Source organism: Palaemon carinicauda, chromosome 4, assembly GCF_036898095.1.
Source record: "Palaemon carinicauda isolate YSFRI2023 chromosome 4, ASM3689809v2, whole genome shotgun sequence".
NCBI lineage: Eukaryota > Metazoa > Arthropoda > Malacostraca > Decapoda > Palaemonidae > Palaemon > Palaemon carinicauda.
Window position 1 is genome coordinate 92898328 of NC_090728.1, and position 23623 is coordinate 92921950.

Sequence of the window (23623 nt, forward strand, 5' to 3'; positions counted from 1 at the left end):
TTACATATCAACTGCAAGGAGCTACTGGCAGTTCGTCTGGCCTTGAAAAGCTTCAAGTCCCTCCTTCTAGGCAAGGTGGTGGAGGTGAACTCAGACAACACCACGGCCTTGGCGTACATCTCCAAGCAAGGAGGGACCCATTCTATGACGTTGTACGAGATCGCAAGGGACCTCCTCACCTGGTCAAGAGATCTAAACCTGTCTCTAGTAACGAGGTTCATTCAAGGCAACATGAATGTCATGGCGGACTGCCTCAGTCGGAAGGGTCAAATCATCCCAACAGAATGGACCCTACACAAGAATGTGTGCAAGAGACTATGGGCCACATGGGGCCAACCTACCATAGATCTCTTTGCAACCTCGATGACCAAGAGGCTCCCAATTTATTGCTCGCCAATCCCGGACCCAGCAGCAGTTCATACAGATGCTTTTCTACTGGATTGGTCCCATCTAGACCTTTATGCATTCCCCCCGTTCAAGATTGTCAACAAGGTACTGCAGAAGTTCGCCTCTCACGAAGGGACAAGGTTGACGTTAGTTGCTCCCCTCTGGCCCGCGAGAGAATGGTTCACCGAGGTACTTCAATGGCTGGTGGACGTTCCCAGAACTCTTCCTCTAAGAGTGGACCTTCTACGTCAGCCACACGTAAAGAAGGTACACCCAAGCCTCCACGCTTTTCGTCTGACTGCCTTCAGACTATCGAAAGACTCTCGAGAGCTAGAGGCTTTTCGAAGGAGGCAGCCAGGGCGATTGCTAGAGCAAGGAGGACATCCACTCTTAGAGTCTACCAGTCGAAGTGGGAAGTCTTCCGAAGCTGGTGCAAGTCGGTATCAGTATCCTCAACCAGTACCTCTATAACCCAAATAGCTGACTTCCTATTATACCTGAGGAAGGAAAGATCTCTTTCAGCTCCCACGATCAAAGGTTACAGAAGCATGTTGGCAGCAGTCTTCCGTCACAGAGGCTTAGATCTTTCTAACAACAAAGATCTACAGGACCTCCTCAAGTCTTTTGAGACCTCGAAGGAGCGTCATTTGGCCACACCAGGTTGGAATTTAGACGTGGTACTAAGATTCCTTATGTCAGAAAGGTTCGAGCCACTACAATCAGCCTCCTTTAAAGATCTCACTTTAAAGACTCTTTTCCTCGTCTGCTTAGCAACAGCTAAAAGAGTCAGTGAGATACACGCCTTCAGCAGGAACATCGGATTTTCATCTGAAACGGCTACATGTTCTTTACAGCTTGGTTTTCTAGCCAAAAACGAACTACCTTCTCGTCCTTGGCCGAAATCGTTCGATATTCCAAGCCTTTCTAATTTGGTTGGAAATGAACTAGAAAGAGTCTTATGCCCTGTTAGAGCTCTTAAGTTCTATTTAAGACGAACTAAACCTTTACGAGGACAGTCAGAAGCTTTATGGTGTGCTATTAAGAAACCTTCTTTACCTATGTCAAAGAATGCAGTTTCCTATTATATCAGACTGTTGATACGAGAAGCTCATTCCCATCTGAATGAGGAAGACCATGCTTTGCTGAAGGTAAGGACACATGAAGTTAGAGCTGTCGCAACTTCAGTGGCCTTTAAACAAAATAGATCTCTGCAGAGTATAATGGACGCAACCTATTGGAGAAGCAAGTCAGTGTTCGCGTCTTTTTATCTTAAAGATGTCCAGTCTCTTTACGAGAACTGCTACACCCTGGGACCATTCGTAGCAGCGAGTGCAGTAGTGGGTGAGGGCTCAACCACTACATTCCCCTAATTCCATAACCTTTTTAATCTTTCTCTTGAAATGTTTTTTATTGTTGTTTTTTGGGTTGTCCGGAAGGCTAAGAAGCCTTTCGCATCCTGGTTGATTTGGCGGGTGGTCAAATTCTTTTCTTGAGAAGCGCCTAGATTAGAGGTTTTGATGAGGTCCTTTAGTATGGGTTGCAACCCTTGATACTTCAGCTCCTAGGAGTCGCTCAGCATCCTAAGAGGATCGCGAGGCTCAGTAAGGAAGACGTACTTAAAAAGGCAGAGTAATTGTTCAAGTCGACTTCCTTACCAGGTACTTATTTATTTTATGTTTGTTATTTTGAATAACTGCTAAAATGAAATACAAAATACTTAGCTCATAATAATGTAAACAAGTAATGCTGGTCTCTACCCACCCCCCTGGGTGTGAATCAGCTTATATAATCACCGGCTAAGTTTAATATTGAAAAATGTTATTTTTATTAATAAGATAAATTTTTGAATATACTTACCCGGTGATTATATATTAAAGGACCCTCCCTTCCTCCCCAATAGAGACCCAGTGGACCGAGGAGAAAATTGGTTCTTTGTTTACATGGAGTACTAAGTACCTGCTCGACAGATGGCGCTGTTGATGTACACCCCCTCCTGCATAGCGATCGCTGGCGTATTTTGAACGTAGAGTTTTTCTGTCGGGCAGCAGAGCTGCAGCTTATATAATCACCGGGTAAGTATATTCAAAAATTTATTTTATTAATAAAAATAACATTTTACAATGTTTTTAGTAGGTAGTAGGTTGACCAGGGCACCAGCCACCCATTGAGATACTACTGCTAGAGAGTTATGGGGTCCTTTGACTAGCCAGACAGTATTACATTGGATCCTTCTCTCTAGTTACGGTGCATTTTCCTTTTGCCTACATATAGTTGGCCTATTCTTTACCGATTTTCTTCTGCCGTCATACACCTGACAACATTGAGATTACTAAACAATTCTTCACCCAAGGGGTTAACTACTACTGCACTGTGATTGTTCAGTAGCTACTTCCTCTTGGTAAGGGTAGAAAAGACTCTTTAGCCATGCTAAGCAGCTCTTCTAGGAGAAGGACACTCCAAAATCAAACCATTGTTCTCTAGTGTTTGGTAGTGCCATAGCCTCTGTACCATGATCTTCCACTGTCTTGGGTTGGTTCTCTTGCTTGAGGGTACACTCGGGAACACTGTTTTATATAATTTCTCTTCCTCTTGTTTTGTTAAATTTTTTATAGTCTATATAGGAAGTATTTATTTTAGTGTTGTTGCTGTTCTTGAAATATTTAAGAGTGGGTAAGAGTGGAAGAAAGGGCATTAATGGATTATGTGTTGATAACTAAAAGAATGTTTGGAAGATTGAAAGACGTGCACATGTTTAGAGGTATGGCTTACGGTATGTGTGATGATATTTTGGTGGAAGGAAAATTAGTTGTAGCAAAAGAGTGGGGGAATAGAGTAGGTGTATGTAAAAGGGAGCTAGTGAGGGTTGAAGAGCTAATAAAACCGGGGGTAAAAAGTAAATATCAAGAAAGGTTGAAAATGGCATATGACAAAGTGAAAGTAAGAGAAACTGGTAATTTAGAGGAGGAGTGGAAGTTAGTAAAAGAAAATTTTGTTGGGATTGCAAGTGATGTGTGTGGAAAGAAGTTTGTTGGAGGCAGCATGAGGAAGGACAGTGAATGGTGGAATGAAAGAGTGAAGGTAAAAGTGGAAGAGAAAAAGAGGGCTTTTGAAGAATGGCTGCAGAGTAATAGTATAGAGAAGTATGAAAGATATAGAGAGAAAAATGTGGAAGTAAAGTGCAAGGTAAGTGAGGCAAAGAGGGCAGCTGACCTGAGGTGGGGTCAGGGATTGGGTCATTCAAATGAAGAGATTAAGAAGAAGTTTTGGAAAGAAGTGAAGAGAGTAAAGAAGGCTGGTTCAAGAATTGAAGAGACAGTAAAAGATGGAAATGGAAGGTTGTTAAAAGGAGAGGAGGCAAGGAAAAGGTGGGCGGAATATTTTGAAAGTTTACTGAATGTTGAGGATAATAGGGAGGCAGATATAATTGCTGTTGCAGGTGTTGAAGTGCCGGTGATGGGAGATGAGAATGAGAGAGAGATTACAAGAGAGGAAGTGAGGAGAGCACTAGATGAAACGAGAGTAGAAAAAGCATCTGGTATGGATGGTGTGAGAGCTGAGATGTTGAAGGAGGGGGTTGTGACTGTACTTGAATGGTTGGTGAGATTGTTTAATATGTGTTTTGTGTTGTCAATGGTACCAGTAGATTGGGTTTGTGCATGTATTGTACCACTATATAAGGGTAAGGGAGATGTGCATGAGTGTTATAATTCAAGGGGTATTAGTTTGTTGAGTGTAGTTGGAAAAGTGTATGGTAGAGTACTGATTAATAGGATTAAGGATAAAACAGATAATGCAATCTTAGAAGTACAGGGTGGTTTTAGAAGAGGTAGGGGTTGTATGAATCAGATTTTTACAGTTAGGCAGATATGCGAGAAATATTTAGCAAAAGGTAAGGAGGTGTATGTTGCGTTTATGGATCTGGAGAAAGCATATGATAGAGTTGATAGGGAAGCAATGTGGAATGTGATGAAGTTATATGGAGTTGGTGGAAGGTTGTTGCAAGCAGTGAAAAGTTTCTACCAAGGTAGTGAAGCATGTGTTAGGATAGGAAATGAAGTGAGCGATTGGTTTCCGGTGAGAGTGGGGCTGAGACAGGGATGTGTGATGTCGCCCTGGCTGTTTAACTTGTATGTTGGAGTGGTGAGAGAGGTGAATGCTCGAGTGCTTGGATGAGGATTGAAACTGGTAGACGAGAATGACCATGAATGGGAAGTAAATCATTTGTTGTTTGCGGATGATACTGTACTGGTTGCAAACGTGGAAGAGAAGCTTGGCCGATTAGTGATAGAATTTGGAAGGGTGTGTGAGAGAAGGAAGTTGAGAGTTAATGTGGTTAAAAGTAAGGTTATGAGATGTACGAGAAGGGAAGGTGGCGTGAGGTTGAATGTCATGTTGAATGGAGAGTTACTTGAGGAGGTGGATCAGTTTAAGTACTTAGGGTCTGTTGTTGCAGAAAATGGTGGAGTGGGAGCAGATGTACGTCAGGGAGTGAATGAAGGATGCAAAGTGTTGGCGGCAGTTAAGGGAGTAGTAAAAAATAGAGGGTTGGATATGAATGTAAAGAGAGTTCTGTATGAGAAAGTGATTGTACCAACTGTGATGTATGGATCGGAGTTGTGGGGAATGAAAGTGACGGAGAGACAGAAATTGAATGTGTTTGAGATGAAGTGTCTAAGGAGTATGGCTGGTGTATCTTGAGTTGATAGGGTTAGGAACGAAGTAGTGAGGGTGAGAACAGGTGTAAGAAATGAGTTAGCAGCTAGAGTGGATATGAATGTGTTGAGGTGGTTTGGCCATGTTGAGAGAATGGAAAATGGCTGTCTGCTAAAGAAGGTGATGAATGAAAGAGTTGATGGGAGAAGTACAAGAGGAAGGCCAAGGTTTGAGTGGATGGATGGTGTGAAGAAAGCTCTGGGTTATAGGAGGATATATTTGAGAGGGGCAAGAGAGCGTGCTAGAAATAGGAATGAATGGCGAGCGATCGTGACGCTGTTCCGGTAGGCCGTGGTGCTTCCTCCGGTGCCTTAGATGACCGCGAAGGTAGCAGCAGTAGGGGATTCAGCGTTATGAAGCTTCATTTGTGGTGGATAAAGGGGGAGGGTGGGCTGTGGCTCCCTAGCAGTACCAGCCGAACTCGGTTGAGTCCCTTGTCAGGCTGGGGGTATGTAGAGAGGAGAACTCCCCTTTTTTGTTTCATTTGTTTGATGTCGGCTACCTCCCAAAATTGGGGGAAGTGCCTTGGTATATGTATGTATGTATGTTGTTTCCTTTCTTTACTGGACTGTTTTCCCTGTTGGGGCCCCTAGGCTTATAGCATCCTGCTTTTCCAATTAGGGTTGTAGCTTAGCAAATAATAATAATGATGATAATAATAATGATACTTTTTATAAGCACTATATTTCTTTTTATTTTCATAGGTTCCTGAGTAGTTTTAATAGAAGCAATCTCAAGTATGAAGTGCTACCTAAAAAAGGGAAGAAGATTACCAATGAAATTTCAGCCTTAATAAAAGCTAAATACCCCAACTACTCTGGAATAATATATTGCCTTTCCCGCAAAGAGTGTGATACAACTGCTGCTGAGCTGACAAGAGCTGGCATCAAGGTAATTTATCGATTGGTTTTGCAGTTTTCGGCCCCGTTTATTAAGTAATTTTATAGCTTGATGAGATAAATTTTCATTTAAATTTTCACTTACATCAGGGGACTGTCATGGCAATTGAGATTTCAGAATTATGAAAATGTGTATTGAGTAAAAGACACAAAAGAAAGCCTGAAGACCAAAATACATATAAATGTTTAACCATCTGCGGATAAGTGCATCATTTTTTCATATAGTTTTTTTCTATCTTCATTCCTTTATTACACTACAAAACATACATGTGTAGGTCGACATATGACGTCATTGCTCAATATAGAAAAAAGTTTGTAAATCATGAGCCTGATGGGTTTTGTTACAGCTGGGATCACTGAAAGGTTAAGACATTTTTTGTAAATGTGTAAACAAATGAGATAAGCTTAATCTTATAATTTATAACTGAATCTTGACCAGCCTAATATATTCCCAGGTAAATTACTCTTGAGGCTCGGTATATTTTGCCTTAAATACTGCCTTTCTGTACTGTGTAAAAAATGCAATATATTACAGTCTGTTCTCAAAGATGTTTAATAAATTCATATTTGACAATAATGTTGTGCACAAGAAACAAAATTAAGTACATAAAGCCTTTGAAAGATTACTTGCCTCAATTTCAGAGAAGCATTAACCCTCTTGCCTTGCCATTCCTTCTGGTCAAATGTGTCATCAATCAATTGAGTAGATGAATGATATATTTTTATGCATTGCTATAAGTATGAATTGTTATGAAATGAGATTTCTGGCAGGGAGGTAGGTATAGAAACAAACATTTATCGTTATCGTGAGTAGGATATGCTTGCCAGAAAGGGAAGTATGAGGAAATGTTCTAAGATTTGTCAGTCTGCAGCCATAAGTCGGATAATTTTTGTTTCAATAGCTGTTGTAGAAGTTAGACATAGTTTTGCATAATATACATTTTATTTTGTTATCATATTTGTGATGTCGGTACTTGAATTATATTATTTGTGTATGGTGCAGCCATTCTTTTGAAGAATGGCTGCAGAGTAATAGTATAGAGAAGTATGAAAAATATAGAGAGCAAAAGGTGGAAGTAAAGCGCAAGGTACGTGAGGCAAAGAGGGCAGCTGACCTGAGGTGGGGTCAGGGACTGGGTCAGTCATATGAAGAGAATAAGAAGAAGTTTTGGAAAGAAGTGAAGAGAGTAAGGAAGGCCGGCGCAAGAATTGAAGAGACAGTGAAAGATGGAAATGGAAGGTTGTTAAAAGGAGAGGAGGCAAGGAAAAGGTGGGCGGAATATTTTGAAAGTTTGCTGAATGTTGAGGATGATAGGGAGGCAGATATAATTGCGGTTCCAGGTGTTGAGGTGCCAGTGATGGGAGATGAGAATAAGAGAGAGATTACAATAGAGGAAGTGAGGAGAGCACTAGATGAAACGAGAGTAGGAAAAGCATCGGGTATGGATGGTGTGAAAGCTGAGATGTTGAAGGAAGGGGGTGTGACTGTACTTGAATGGTTGGTGAGATTGTTTAATGTGTGTTTTGTGTTGTCAATGGTACCAGTAGATTGGGTCTGTGCATGTATTGTACCACTATATAAGGGTAAGGGAGATGTGCATGAGTGTTGTAATTCAAGAGGTATTAGTTTGTTGAGTGTAGTTGGAAAAGTGTATGGTAGAATACTGATTAATAGGATTAAGGATAAAACAGAGAATGCAATCTTGGAAGTACAGGGTGGTTTTAGAAGAGGTAGGGGTTGTATGAATCAAATTTTTACAGTTAGGCAGATATGCGAGAAATATTTAGCAAAAGGTAAGGAGGTGTATGTTGCGTTTATGGATCTGGAGAAAGCATATGATAGAGTTGATAGGGAAGCAATGTGGAATGTGATGAGGTTATATGGAGTTGGTGGAAGGTTGTTGCAAGCAGTGAAAAGTTTCTACACAGGTAGTAAAGCATGTGTTAGAATAGGAAATGAGGTGAGCGATTGGTTTCCGGTGAGAGTGGGGCTGAGACAGGGATGTGTGATGTCGCCGTGGTTGTTTAACTTGTATGTTGATGGAGTGGTGAGAGAGGTGAATGCTAGAGTGCTTGGACGAGGATTAAAACTGGTAGGCGAGAATGATCATGAATGGGAGGTAAATCAGTTGTTGTTTGCGGATGATACTGTACTGGTAGCAGACACAGAAGAGAAGCTTGACCGACTAGTGACAGAATTTGGAAGGGTGTGTGAGAGAAGGAAGTTGAGAGTTAATGTGGGTAAGAGTAAGGTTATGAGATGTACGAGAAGGGAAGGTGGTGCAAGGTTGAATGTCATGTTGAATGGAGAGTTACTTGAGGAGGTGGATCAGTTTAAGTACTTGGGGTCTGTTGTTGCAGCAAATGGTGGAGTGGAAGCAGATGTACGTCAGAGAGTGAATGAAGGTTGCAAAGTGTTGGGGGCAGTTAAGGGAGTAGTAAAAAATAGAGGATTGGGCATGAATGTAAAGAGAGTTCTATATGAGAAAGTGATTGTACCAACTGTGATGTATGGATCGGAGTTGTGGGGAATGAAAGTGATGGAGAGACAGAAATTGAATGTGTTTGAGATGAAGTGTCTGAGGAGTATGGCTGGTGTATCTCGAGTAGATAGGGTTAGGAACGAAGTGGTGAGGGTGAGAACGGGTGTAAGAAATGAGTTAGCGGCTAGAGTGGATATGAATGTGTTGAGGTGGTTTGGCCATGTTGAGAGAATGGAAAATGGCTGTCTGCTAAAGAAGGTGATGAATGCAAGAGTTGATGGGAGAAGTACAAGAGGAAGGCCAAGGTTTGGGTGGATGGATGGTGTGAAGAAAGCTCTGGGTGATAGGAGGATAGATGTGAGAGAGGCAAGAGAGCGTGCTAGAAATAGGAATGAATGGCGAGCGATTGTGACGCAGTTCCGGTAGGCCCTGCTGCTTCCTCCGGTGCCTTAGATGACCGCGGAGGTAGCAGCAGTAGGGGACTCAGCAGTATGAAGCTTCATCTGTGGTGGAAATGTGGGAGGTTGGGCTGTGGCACCCTAGCAGTACCAGCTGAACTCGGTTGAGTCCCTGGTTAGGCTGGAGGAACGTAGAGAGTAGAGGTCCCCTTTTTGTTTTGTTTCTTGTTGTTGTCGGCTACCCCCCAAAATTGGGGGAAGTGCCTTTGGTATATGTATGTATGTGTATGGTGGATTATAGCTAACTATAGCCCTCTTCCAAACTGAAGTACTGTACAGGCCTTTGGTCCTTAGCTAGTCATTGACAACTCATTCCTATAGGACACAGGATATTTTTTTTGTATGTACAGCATATATTTTCTTTAGATAAGAAAAGTCACTTTGTAATTTAAAAAGTAGCTTATTTTAGCATATGCAGTGTGAAGCAGCCTTTTATTAAATAAAATGAATGAGTAGTATGGAATTACTTTATTAGCTATAGATAATGTATTTCTATACTATATCAAAATTAAGCAAAATAAATTTTCAATTTTCACAGGCACAAAGCTATCATGCTGGGCTAGGTGACAAAGATCGAGTTTCAGTCCAGTCGAATTGGGTAAATGACAAGTTTAAGGTAAGTTTTCATGCTGTTAGGTTTACTTTTTACATAAACAGAGTATTGAAAAACTTGAACTTCCTCAATCTTGTTTTCCTGAGGCTAAACTAACTAGTTTAGCTTTTCGATCTCGTGAAATTGAAGCTCTGTGTATAGACCTTGATGCTTATGGAGGTTTAGACCCAAATGGTATTTTTCCTTTGCTTTTTATAAAGACTGCAGATTTCTTAGCTCCAAAGTTATCTGTTATTTTGTGCAAATTAGCAAGGAGAGGAGCTTTTAGCACTTGTTGGAAAATTGGTAATGTTACTCCTTTATGTAAATTTGTTTGTGGTAGCTCAAGTCCAACTGATTTCCGCCCAATTTCCCTAACTCCCATATTATCTAAAGTTTTTGAACGTCTTTTGGCAAAACGTCTTAATAGGTTAGCTGAAGGTAATTATCTATTTCCTAGTTTGCAATTTGGTTTTTGTAAAGGCCTTGGAGCATGTAATGCCCTTCTTACAATCTCCAATGCAGTACAGAAATCTCTTGATTGTGATCAGAAAGTTCGTATGATTGGCCTTGATTTTAGTGCTGCCTTTGACCGTGTTAATCATGAGGCCCTTATTTTCAAACTCAAACAGTTGGGAGTGCATGGGTCGTTTCTTAGCATTATTATTGATTTTTTAAGTAACAGATCCCTAAGAGTTGTTGTTGATGGGCACCATGGTGAGTATAGGAATGTAATATATGGTGTTCCACAGGGTAGTATTCTTGGCCCATTACTTATCATACTATATACACGTGAGATGTGGTTTGGTCTAGAAAACAAGCTTGTTACATATGCAGATGATGCTACTCTCTTTGCATCAATTCCATCCCCTGAATATAGATCTGGGATTGCTGAATCCCTTAATAGAGATCTGGCTAAAATTAGTGCATGGTGCAAATTATGTGGTGTAAAGTTGAATCCTAAGTAGGTCAAGGACAGTGGCTCCTCAACATCCGGATCTCAGTATTTGATAATGTTTTTTCAAGTTTGTATGACTTAAAATTTTAGATGTGATTCTCGACAGCAAATTTACTTTTGAGAAACACATTAGGTCTGTGTCTTCTTCAATTGCACAAAAAATTGGCTTATTGAGAAAGTCTTTCAAGATTTTCAGTGATCAATCTATTCTGAAGAAGTGTTTTAATTCTTTCATTCTACCTTGTTTCGAAAATTGTTCTCCTGTCTGGTCTTCAGCTGCTTATTCTCATCTTAATTTGTTGGACAGAAACTTACGGTCTATTAAATTTCTTATTCCTGATCTAGATATCAATCTTTGGCACCTTCGTTCAATTAGTTCATTATGCATGTTGTATAAGATTTTTCATAACTCTGACCATCCTTTACATTTAGATCTTCCCGGACAATTCCATCCTGTTTGCAATACTTGGCAGGCAGTTATTTCTAATAGCCAGGCCTTCTCCATCATGAGGCTCAATACTACACAGTATTCTAGAAGTTTTATTCCAGCTATGACCAAGTTGTGGAATGATCTTCCTAATCGGGTAGTTGAATCAGTAGAACTTCAAAAGTTCAGAGTTGCAGCAAATGTTTTTATGTTGAACAGGCTGACATAAGTCTTTTTATAGTTTGTATATGACATATCTGTTTTGATGATGTTACTGTTTTTAGATTGATTTATTGTTAATTTGTTCTCATCATTTATTTATTTCCTTATTTCCTTTCCTCACTGGGCTATTTTTCCCTATTGGAGCCCTTGGGGCTATAGCATCTTGCTTTTCCAACTAGTGTTGTAGCTTGGATAGTAATGATAATATGTATTGGATTATTAGATAAGAATACAAACTTCTTCAGATCTCAGTATAATTTTTTAATGTACACCAATAGCTTAAAGAATTGTCTTGATTTTTATAGTTTATAAAATTTCTTTTAATCTTTACTTTGAGTTATTTGAAACTTGACACATTTTTCTGATATAATTTGTTTTTGTTTACCTCATGTTAAATTTAAATTAAGAACCTCTTGTCTGTGGTAACTGTATTACAGTATATTTGTTTATGATTGAGCAAGTAGAAATCAATTATAGCATGTGTCTATTAATGTAAAAGTATGTAACTGTTCAAGATACATCTCCATGATTCATTTAGGGAGAATTTGGAAAAAGGTGGGGATAACCTTAAGGAAGGGTTAAAACTCTGATCACTTTGGAACAAATGTAGAATTGCAGAGAAACAATAAAATTCTATATTTGAAAAGGAGGAGAACTATATTCAAATAAGGAAATCCATAAAGCAGCAATATATTGGAATATCTCTTGAAAATTGAACTGGAAATATTTAAGAAAAAATGTCCCTGATGGTTTTACTCATATAGAAGTAACTGATGCTTTCCTAAAAAAAATTATTTAAAACAGAATTGAAAATGTAATTGGGACTTGAAAATGGCCTATTGGATTAGTACTAATTTGGATGCAGAAGTAAACTAAACAAGATTTGGCAACTGATATTGATAATAACACAATTATTAAGAAGACATAAAAAATGAGCTGTACAATCATTAAAATGCCCATATCTGAATATAGAAAATTTTTCATGCCTTACTATGAGATTTTGAATTTACAGTACTGTCTTTGGTCTATTGTTATAAAACAACCTCAAAAACCCTGGTCGCCTAGCCTAATCTAAAGGTGTATCTTTGATGCTTTCTCATGTTTTCTATATATTTGTTATGATTTTTATGGAAAGTGTTAAAAGTATGACACTTAGTACTATATTGTAATAGATACTCAGTCAATTAACCTAGACATGCTTTAGTCGTAATTGACTGACTAGCTTAGCAATTTTAGTAAATCTGGTAAGAATTCTCCTATTCTGTATCTGTATTAGAGTTTTTACTGACAATCCAGTAGGCTCTCTCTCTCTCTCTCTCTCTCTCTCTCTCTCTCTCTCTCTCTCTCAGGTTTCCTATCAATTTGACTGCAAACTTGATGAATTATCTCCATTGGCATGCATATTTAATTCCTGAATTCTTTTTTCACCCCAATTCTTTATCTATTCCCATTCTCAGTAATATGCACTTTTCCGAGAGGTGTGATGCTGTGCCACTTCATATCTACTACACAATCCAGTTTCGGAACAGCACATCTTTAGTAATTTTCTCGTCTTTTATCATAATCTTCCTTTTGCATTGTAGATCATAAATCGTAGCATTTTGTTTTCATATATTTTTAGAGTCCACTTCATTTTCTGTGTAGATCCCATACCTCGATATAAAGAACTTTTTTATTTTATTTTTCTATTTTTTTTTACTGATTTGTAGACTATGTTTACCAATAGCAACGCAATCTAGTCCATGGCGGGGAGTGGAGGTTCCCGGGGGCATGAGATGTACCCTAATTTACCCACTCGGGTTTTATAGTACATACCTTGAAATATCAGAAAAGTCAGGATGGACTTTCCGAAACCTGATAGCAAGAGAAAAATTTAGGCCTAATTTCACTAAATTGGGCATGAATTTTGACACATAAACTGGGTACCTGGACTAAAAATGCCCATATCTCCCTTGAAAATTAACAAAAAGATTATTTACCACTCAAAATATTCCTTTAAAGGAATTCCACTCAAAATATTCCTTTTAAGGAGTTCTTTTTAATAGTACACAAATAGTTAACTTTTGGGGCTATATTAGGTTATAAAATCCAAAAATGTTACCAGAAATCGAGAAAAACTAATGATTTACCTCACAAAGGAAAAATGGTCACTTAAGGTCATTGCTATCTTGGTGGCACTTTATCATCATTAAAATTGACATATGATGATTATACTTTTTGAAAATTTTCTCAGTATAATTTCCTTGTAAAATTATTGATTTTATAAATTCTGACACTAAGGCAGGACAATTTTGCAAACTGTTATGTTTTACAGTATTCCTCAGACTCGCCATGGCGAAGGAGACTGTACCATTATATGACAATAAATGTATAATCTGTCAGGCTTTTTCATCAGAACCAAGAACTACATCAGCAAATGGTTGAAAACGTATATGAGAAGCAGCATGTCAGAAAATAAGTGTTTTTAAGAGACTCGATGTAAATAGAAATAAGGATTTTGTTCATCATGTTAAAAACTATCCATCCATTTACCAAGGCTTTTCCCTCAATTTTGGGGGGTAGCCAACATCAAGAAAAGGAACAAAAGGGGACTTTTCATTTCTTTGAGCATCCCAGCCTGGTACTGTTAGGGTTCCACAGCCCAACATCCCCTCTTATCCACCACAAATGAAATTTCATATGCTGAATCCCCTAATGCTGCCACCTCAGCGGTCAACAAGGCGACTGGAGGAAGCAGCAGGGCCTACCGGAACTGCGTCACAATCGCTCATCATTCATTCCTATTTCTAGCACACTCTTTTGCCTCTCTCCTATTTATACTTTTATCACCCAGAGCTTTCTTCACTACATCCATCCACCCATACCTTCTCCTTCCTCGTGTATCTCTCCCATCAACTCTTGCATTCATCACCTTCTTCAGCAGACAGCCACTTTCCATTCTTGCAGCTAAAACATTTCTTACTCCCGTTCTCACCGTCACTACTTTGTTCCTAACCCTATCTAATCGAGATACACTAGCCATACTCCTCAGACACTTCATCTCAAACACATTCAATTTCTGTCTCTCCATCATCTTTATTCCCCACAACTCCTATCCATACATTACATTTAGTACAATCACTTTTTCATTCAGAACTCTCTTCACATTAATTCCCTAACCATCTATTCTTTACCACTCTTCGTTGCCCCAACACTTTACATCCTTCATTCACTCCCTGACATACATCTGCTTCCACTCCACCATTTGCTGCAGCAACAGACCCTAATTACTTAACCTGATCTACTTCCTCAAGTAACTGCCGATTCAACATGACATTCAGCCTAGCACCACCCTCCCTTCTCGTGCATCTCATAACCTTACTCTTACCCCCATTAACTCAAAACGGCCTTCTTTCACATACCCTTCCAAACTCTGTCACTAATCGACCAAGCTTTTCTTCTGAGTCTGCAACCAGTACAGTATCATCCGTAAACAACAAGCGATTTACCTCCCACTCATGATCACTCTCGTCTGTCAGTTTCAATCTTAACCAAACACTCGAGCATTGACCTCTATGACCACAGGATTTTGTGCATCATGTTAAAAACCGTCCATCCATTTACTAAGGTATTTCCCTCAATTTGGGGGGGGGGGTAGCTGACATAAGAAAAAAGGAAAAAAAAAAATGGGACTTAATTTCTTTGCTCCTCCCAGCATGACGAGGGATTCAGCCGAGTTTGACTGGTACTGCTAGGGTTCCACAGTCCACCCTCCCACCTTATCCACCACAAATGAAGTTTCATATGCTGATTCCCCTACTGCTGCTATTTCAGCTTTGTGACCTGAGGAAGCAACAGGGGCCTACTGGAACTGCATCACAATCGCTCTTTATTCATTCCTATTTGTAGCACGCTCTTTTCCCTATTAAGTCTATCCATCCAGCCATACTTTGGCCTTTCTCTTGTACTTCTCCCATCAACTCTTGCATTCATTACCTTCTTCAGCAGACAGCCACTTTCCATTCTCTGTACATAGCCAAACCACGTCAACACATTCATATCCACTCTAGCTGCTAATTCATTTCTTACTCCCGTTCTCACCCTCACTACTTCGTTCCTAACCCTATCTAATCGAGATACACCTGCCATACTACTCAGACACTTCATCTCAAACACATTCAATTTCTGTCTCTCCGTCACCTTCATTCCCCACAACTCCGATCCATACATCACTGTTGGTACAATCACTTTCTCATACAAAGCTTTCTTTACATTCATTCCTAACTCTCTATTCTTTACCACTCCCTTCACTGCCCCCCAACACTTTATATTCTTCATTCACTCCCTGACATACATCTTCCTCGACTCCACCATTTGCTGCAACAACAGACCCCAAGTATTTAAACTGATTTACTTCCTCAAGGAACTGTCCATTCAACATGACATTCAACCTAGCACCACTCTCTCTTCTCGTACCTCTCATAACCTTACTTTTACCCACATTAACTCTCAACTTCCTTCACTCACATACCCTTCTAAACTCTGTCACTAATCGACCAAGCTTCTCTTCCGAGTCTGCAACCAGTACAGTATCATCTGTAAACAACAACTGATTTGCCTCCCACACACGATCACTCTTGTCTATCAGTTTCAATCCTCGACCTAGCACTCGAGCATTGACCTTTCTCACCACTCCATTTCCAAACAAATTGAGCAACCATGGCAACATCACACATCCATATCTCAGCCCCACTCTCACTGGTAACCAATTGCTCACTTCATTTCCTATCCTAACACATACTTTGCTGCCTATGTAGAAACTCTTCACTTCTTGCAACAACCTTCCACCAATTCCATATAACTTCATCACATTCCACATTGCATCCTTACCAACTCTATTATACACTTTCTCCATATCCATAAAAGGGATTTTGACAAAGGAAAAATCTATTTCTGGTCGAGGGACCTGTGTCGCTCCGTGAAATGTTCTTTAAAGCATCATTTCTAAGGTATAAATACTGCTAAATATACCAGAGAAAAAAGTTGTATGGAATGCCAGGAATATACCCAGCTCGCTCACCCTTATAGGGTGTCAGTATAAAAACTGGGGTGATTGAAACCACTACCAGAGGTCCCTTTCCAATTAGACTTCTCCCTCCTCAACATCCCCTGTTACTATGAGGTGTCATTCTCTACAGCTACTGCCCCCCCCCCCCCCACCACCACCACCACCACCACCACCACCACCACCACCACCACCGCCATTACCCATCCTTCTCCCCTCATGCCTTCTAAGCACCCGTGAACGTTCGAACATGTTTTTCGTAGCTCTGTGTTATTTTGTGTTTTTGAAGATGTCAGGCATTTTGGAGATCCCTGCTCCTGAGTTGAGTATCATATTTGTCTGTTTGGGATTTCTAGGTAGCGACACACGTTCATTTAATAACCTTGGTTTTTCTCTCAGCCGCTTTTTTGACGCTCCCTTACGGGTGTGTCTGCGGCCATTTGGTATTGCTTCCTTGGGATCTCTTGTTTTATAAGAATTTCTATTAGTTCCTTATACTAATTGTAGTCTTATTTTTAAATATTTAACTTAGCCGGTGAATATATAGCTGCAACTCTGTTGCTCGACAGACAAAAAACTGTACAAAAAAACTCGCCAGCGATCGCTATACAGGTTGCGGGTGTGCCCACCAGCGCCAACTGTCGGCCAGATACCAAACTCCATGTAAACAAAGACTCAATTTTCTCTCTGTCGACACGTCGACAGAGAGAAAATTGAGTCGCTGTTGAAACCTGGAGTTTTTCCCATCATCTTTGGTGAAGTACTATATTCTGGTTTGAGCTTTCGCAGTGCAGGTGTTTTATCTTCTTCTTAAATCTTGAACTCGTTTTGGAAGATTTAATTTTTGGTGACAAAGAGAGTATGGACTTTCTTTGACTTTTAAATGGCCGACCCTTCCCTTAGACGGAAGTGTGTTTAGGCTTTTAGTAATTATCTTATCACGTTATATATTAATTATATATTTTCCTCTATATAATTTATATCTCACCGCCTTTATTAGGCCTCTTCGATTAACTTTCCATTTATAATAAACATAAAAAATAAATTTTAATGTTTTGTTTATATGCGACCTTTCCTGAGAGTAGGCGGTCCTAACTTGGAAACCGAAGTTAATCAACGTTGAGCCCTTTCAATCGTAAATAGCTTTTATAGAGCTAATGATTTAAAACTTTTTAAATGAAATATTTTATGAAAGAATTTCTTTGAATAGTCTTCGTACTGTTTTCAAAGATGAACTAACGTTTAGTTTATTTATGCTACGCAGTTTGCGCTCTTTCGTTACGATAGAGAGAGAGTGTATCACGGTTTCACTTTGCAGAAAGAGTAAATCGATTCTGACGTTTTGTTCATTCTTCTTTCAAAGCTTAAATGTTTTAAATTCTATTTTAAAGGAACTTTTTAATTGAAAAACCTTTCAGTTTTTTCCTTTGGTCAAATAACATGTTTTTTTGACGAAACGTAATTGGGCTCTTCTCTTAGGTGCGAAATCAAGAGAGAAAGAGAGAGAGAGATAGAGACGGAGGGAGAGAGAGGAGAGAAAACGTTCCGTTCAAGCGGGTAACGTTGTTCTCGAGTTACTCTCGTCCCTAGTCTCTGTACGGGGAGAAAGGATAAAACGTTTTTAGTTTTATTCTCGTCCCCAGGCAATGTACGGTGAGAGATTGAAAACGTAGTTTTGAATGAACTAGTGTTTATTCTCTTCCCCAACCACTGAAATTTTTTATCTTAAAAGATGTTTACTGTTTTTTTGCTGGTATTAATGTGCTTGCATTATACGACTGATTTCGCATTTACTACCTTTTGATGAGGGTAGAATTGCGTGCTTCAGGTAGAAATCAGTAAAAGTTTCGATTTCAGTGAAATAAGTGCAAAACAGAAAATCGTAGTGATAAAGTGATATTGCGCAAAGTGGCACAGTGTTGCGTCCGAGGGTTCGTCTGTTCGTGCCTGTCGTTCACCTAGTCCGGGACCTCTTGCAAGCTCCCAAGCCCAGGGGAGAAGTAATGTCGTACGACTTATGGGTTCGAGAGGCCTTGATCAGCGAACAGACGTTTCCCTCTATGGTATCGGGTGTATCTTACCAAGATCTCCCCTACCATAAGGAGAGAGAGACGTTTTTCTCCTCGTCATCCGAAGGCTTTTCACATAGAAACCTGAAACAAGGTTTCGAGGCCCTTAAGCGAAAGTCAGTCCTTTCAGGACAGGTCCAGCGTCCTGGTTGCAGCCATTAGGACAGCTCTGACCCTATGCAGTCATCGGAAAACTGCTCGCCGCCTAACAAAAGCGTAACACAGACCCCGAGAGTCTTTTTTGTTGGCAAAGTGTTGCGGTCACAGACGTTACCCTCGTCTCTTACCGCAACCATTTCCGTTGATCCTTAATGGGTTGTACGGCAAGACATGCAGAATTATGGAAGACTATTCTGCCGCTTAGTCCGTTGAGTCTAGCCGTTTATCTCATCGATATCCTGGCTTTCAGCCAACCTAACGTTCCTTTGTGCATCCTGTTGACGTTGGCGTAGCTAAGTCACATCAGTCAGGTTGTTTGGAACCACACTCAATGCGGTCTCGTGTGGTTTTTCAGCCACATTTGGACGTTAGGCCACTTGCTGATGCTCCTGTTGACGTTCAGGACGTTCGCTTACAATCGGAGTTGACTTGTTTTGACGCTGTGCGTCAACCTCCACATTCTAGAGTTGTTTTGACTGCTCAGTCTAGGCAGTCAAAGCAGTCTCGAGTGGACGCTGTGCGTCCTCACGCACCTGTTGTGGTTGACAGTTCAGTTGTTGACAGTTCACAGACTGTCAAGCAGTTACATGACGTTGCGTCCTGGTCCGCTACTAATGCACCAGTGCGTGTGGACTCTGCTTGTAAAGCATTGCCACCACGGTAGGTCTCTCCCTTGCTTGAGACTCAGCTTTTATCGGACAAGGTTCTTTTAGATGAGGAAGTTGCTGTTTCCCCTCCTACTGATATTCCCTTGAGGACTCTGTCAGACGGAGAGGAGCCTAAAGCTGCTTAGCCCTCTATGGACTTTAATTAAATCATGCTGATTTTTAAGGATCTTTGTCCGGATCTTTTTGTAACTGCTGCTCCTCGTTCGCCTAAACGTCAGAGCTTACACTAGGCCTAGCTACTTCGAAGCTGTTGTTTATAAGCTAGTGCTCTCTCGCTCTCCTAGAGAGCTTTACGTTTGCTAGGCGACTGGTTTATCACCAGGAGGAGTTTGGGGGATACAGCCTTTGCTTTCCCTTCTTTTAAACTGGCTTATAGAGCGAGAGTCTGATATGACACGAGAGAAGTTCTCGGCTTGGGAGTTCCTGCCTCTGCCCAGATAGACTTCTCAAATCTCGTAGACTCTCCCTGGCGCCTGGCCAGGAGACGCTCCAAGTTTTTTACAGGTCAACTTCACAGCTGTTTTCGAGCCTTTGAAGTTTTGCTGTACAATTATGTCATGCATAAACAAGGCTTTCAGGGATGGAAAGCGGTACCGCCTCAGTCGCTAACCCCGTCTGTTGCCGCACCTGCTCCCGTAGACCCTAAATGGGCTTTGCTGCAAGACATGCAGTCCAAGCTTGCGTCCTTGATAGAGGACTTTAATGCGGAGAAGGTTGCTGCCGAACCTTCTGGCCAACAACCTTCCAACCGGTCGGTTGTGCGGCCTGTTGACGCTGAGGTAACCTTCTCGCGTCTACCAGTTGAGGTGGTTCCTCCACCGATGCGACCCAGTGTGGGTTGCCAGCCGCACGTTGACGTTAAGCGACGCTCGGAGGTGGTTGTTGACGTTCAGGACGTTCAACAACCAGCAGAGGTGACTTGTTTTGACGCGGTGCGTCAACCTCAGCAACCCGGTATGGTGTTGACTGCACAACCCAGACGGTCTACAGTCTCGGGTGGACGCTGTGCTTCCTCGCGCACCCATGGTTGTTGACAGTTCACAGACTGTGCAGCAGTTCCATGACGTTGCGTCCGGCTCCGTCACGCATGCACCAGTGCGACCGGACTCAGCGAGCCAGACGTTGCCCACTCCGCTGCCGTTGCCTCATCAGTTTTCGGATGAGGAACTATCTGATGAGGACGTTGCTGAACAACAAGACGATCAGCCCCCAGAATAGATCAAGCCCTGCTATCCATCCAGAAGATGCTGAAGAAGGAACGCTGCTCAGTCAGGCTGTGGATGAGTCTGGTGGGGACGCTGTCATCCCTGGAACAGTTTGTATCACTAGGAAGACTACACCTCCGTCCTCTTCAATACCATCTGGCTTTTCACTGGAAAAAGGACAAGACGCTAGAAGCGGTCTCGATCCCGATTTCCGGAAAGATAAAGTCTTGTCTGACTTGGTGGAAGGACAATATCAACCTAAGAGAGGGTCTTCCCCTGGCTGTTCAGACTCCCCACCACGTTCTCTTCTCGGACGCATCGGACTTGGGCTGGGGCACGACACTGGACGGTCGGGAATGCTCAGGTCTGTGGAACTCGAGTCAGAGGAGCATGCATATCAACTGCAAGGAGCTGTTGGCAGTTCATCTGGCCTTGAAAAGCGTCGAGTATCTCCTTCGAGGCAAAGTGGTGGAAGTAAACTCGGACAACACCACGGCCTTGGCGTACATCTCCAAACAAGGAGGTACCCACTCACTGACGTTGTACGAGATCGCAAGGGACCTGCTCATCTGGTCAATAGGTCAAGACATCTCCCTAGTAACGAGGTTCATCCAAGGCGACTTGAACGTCATAGCAGATTGTCTCAGTCGGAAAGGGCAAGTAATTCCAACCGAATGGACCCTCCACAAGGATGTGTGCAAGAGACTTTGGGCCACTTGGGGTAAACCATCCATAGATCTCTTTGCAACCTCGCTGACCAAGAGGCTTCCAATCTATTGCTCTCCAGTCCCGGACCCAGCAGCAATACATATAGATGCTTTCCTCCTAGATTGGTCATATCTGGATCTCTACGCATTCCCACCGTTCAAGATTGTCAACAAGGTACTGCAGAAGTTCGCCTCTCACGAAGGGACAAGGTTGACGTTAGTTGCTCCCCTCTGGCCCGCGAGAGAATGGTTCACCGAGATACTTCGATGGTTAGTAGACGTTCCCAGAAGTCTTCCTCTAAGGGTAGACCTTCTACGTCAGCCACACGTAAAGAAGGTACTCCAAAGCCTCCACGCTCTTCGTCTGACTGCCTTCAGACTATCGAAAGACTCTCGAGAGCTAGAGGCTTTTCGAAGGAGGCAGCCAGTGCGATTGCTAGAGCAAGGAGAGCGTCTACCATTAGAGTCTACCAATCGAAGTGGGAAGTCTTCCGAGACTGGTGCAAGTCAGTTTCTGTATCCTCGACCAGTACCTCTGTAGCTCAAATAGCTGATTTTCTCTTATACCTGAGAAAAGGACGATCCCTTTCAGCTCCCACTATCAAGGGCTACAGAAGCATGTTGGCATCGGTCTTCCGGCATAGAGGCTTAGATCTTTCCAACATAAAGATCTGCAAGACCTCCTTAAGTCTTTTGAGACCACCAAGGAGCGTCGTTTGGCTACCCCTGGATGGAATTTAGACGTGGTACTAAGATTCCTCATGTCAGACAGGTTGGAGCCGTTACAATCAGCCTCCCTGAAAGATCTCACTCTTAAGACTCTTTTCCTGGTATGCTTAGCCTCGGCTAAAAGAGTCAGTGAGATTCATGCCTTCAGCAGGAACATCGGAGTTTCGTCGGAAAAAGCCACTTGTTCGCTGCAACTTGGTTTTCTAGCCAAAAATGAGCTGCCTTCTCGGCCTTGGCCTAAATCTTTCGATATTCCCAGCTTATCGGAGATCGTAGGCAATGAACTAGAAAGAGTCTTATGCCCTGTTAGAGCTCTTAAGTTCTATTTAAAGCGTACTAAACCTTTACGAGGCCAATCTGAAGCTTTATGGTGTTCAGTTAAGAAACCATCCTTGCCTATGTCAAAGAATGCTTGGTCAGACTTTATCAGATTGTTATTACGAGAAGCTCATTCACATCTGAGTGAGGAAGACCGAACTTTGCTTAAGGTGAAGACGCACGAAGTTAGAGCTGTAGCAACTTCCGTGGCCTTTAAGCAAAATAAATCTCTGCAAAGTATAATGGACGCAACCTATTGGAGAAGCAAGTCAGTGTTCGCGGCATTTTACTTGAAAGATGTCCAGTCTCTTTACGAGAACTGCTACACACTGGGACCATTCGTAGCAGCGAGTGCAGTAGTGGGTGAGGGCTCAACCACTACAATTCCCTAATTCCATATCCTTTTAATCTGTCTCTTGAAATGTTGTTTTTTATGGGTTGTCCGGAAGGCTAAGAAGCCTTTCGCATCCTGGTTGATTTGGCGGGTGGTCAAAGTCATTTCTTGAGAGCGCCCAGATTAGGGGTTTGATGAGGTCCTGTTGTATGGGTTGCAACCCTTGATACTTCAGCTCCTAGGGGTCTGTCAGCATCCTAAGAGGATCGCGAGGCTCCGTAAGGAAGACGTACTTATAAGGCAGAGTAATCGTCTAAGTCGACTTCCTTACCAGGTTCCTATTTATTTTGTTTTTGTTATTTTGATAACTTCTAAAATGAAATAAAAACTCTTAGCTCATAAGATGTAAACATATTTAACTGGTCTCTACCCACCACCCTGGGTGTGAATCAGCTATATATTCACCGGCTAGTTAAATATTTAAAAATGATATTTTAATTATAAAATAAATTTTTGAATATACTTACCCGGTGAATATAAATTAAACGACCCTCCCTTCCTCCCCAATAGAGACGCAGTGGGATGAGGAGAAAATTGAGTCTTTGTTTACATGGAGTTTGGTATCTGGCCGACAGTTGGCGCTGGTGGGCACACCCGCAACCTGTATAGCGATCGCTGGCAAGTTTTTTTGTACAGTTTTTTGTCTGTCGAGCAACAGAGTTGCAACTATATATTCACCGGGTAAGTATATTCAAAAATTTATTTTATAATTAAAATATCATTTTTGTGTTGTGGACATCTATACCAATATTTTGGCATGATTTTGTCTCTTATTTAGGCTATTTGGGCATTTAGCCTATTTGGGCAGTGTTAGTTAGCGGCTTCGGTCGGTAGCCTTTTATGCAAGAATTCATAGTTTTTTAGTTTTTTACGGGGAATCGAAACGTGTTTTGATTAATTTTAGTCCTGCCTGACCAGATTGGTATTTTACCCGATTTTGGAGGGCTAGTTTTTGTTTAAAATGGTATTGTTTCCTCTCCAAGTCGGCATCTACCCGATTTTGGAAGGTTTGGCTATTAATTCCTTTTACGCCTTGTTCCTTTTTCCCCCTTTTACTTAGTGTGCCGATTTAGCCTATTTAATTGAATTTCATTGTCTTTTATTGTTTTTATTTGTTTTTCACGTCTGCCATTATATGGTTTTTTTTGTTTGCATGCTTCGCATCAGGTCTTCCTTTGTATTCCCCCTCCG

The 23623-nt window shown here is 41.4% G+C and overlaps 1 protein-coding gene across 1 annotated transcript in view; it reads left to right on the top strand.

Annotated features, from left to right (window-relative positions):
- The window catches only part of LOC137640061 (recQ-like DNA helicase Blm), a 394741-nt gene that overhangs the window by 300520 nt on the left and 70598 nt on the right, over nt 1–23623 (top strand). The window contains exons 17-18 of the mRNA XM_068372487.1: nt 5805–5991; nt 9479–9556. Coding sequence (XP_068228588.1) covers nt 5805–5991; nt 9479–9556 — 265 coding nt within the window. The remainder of the gene's footprint in view (nt 1–5804; nt 5992–9478; nt 9557–23623) is intronic.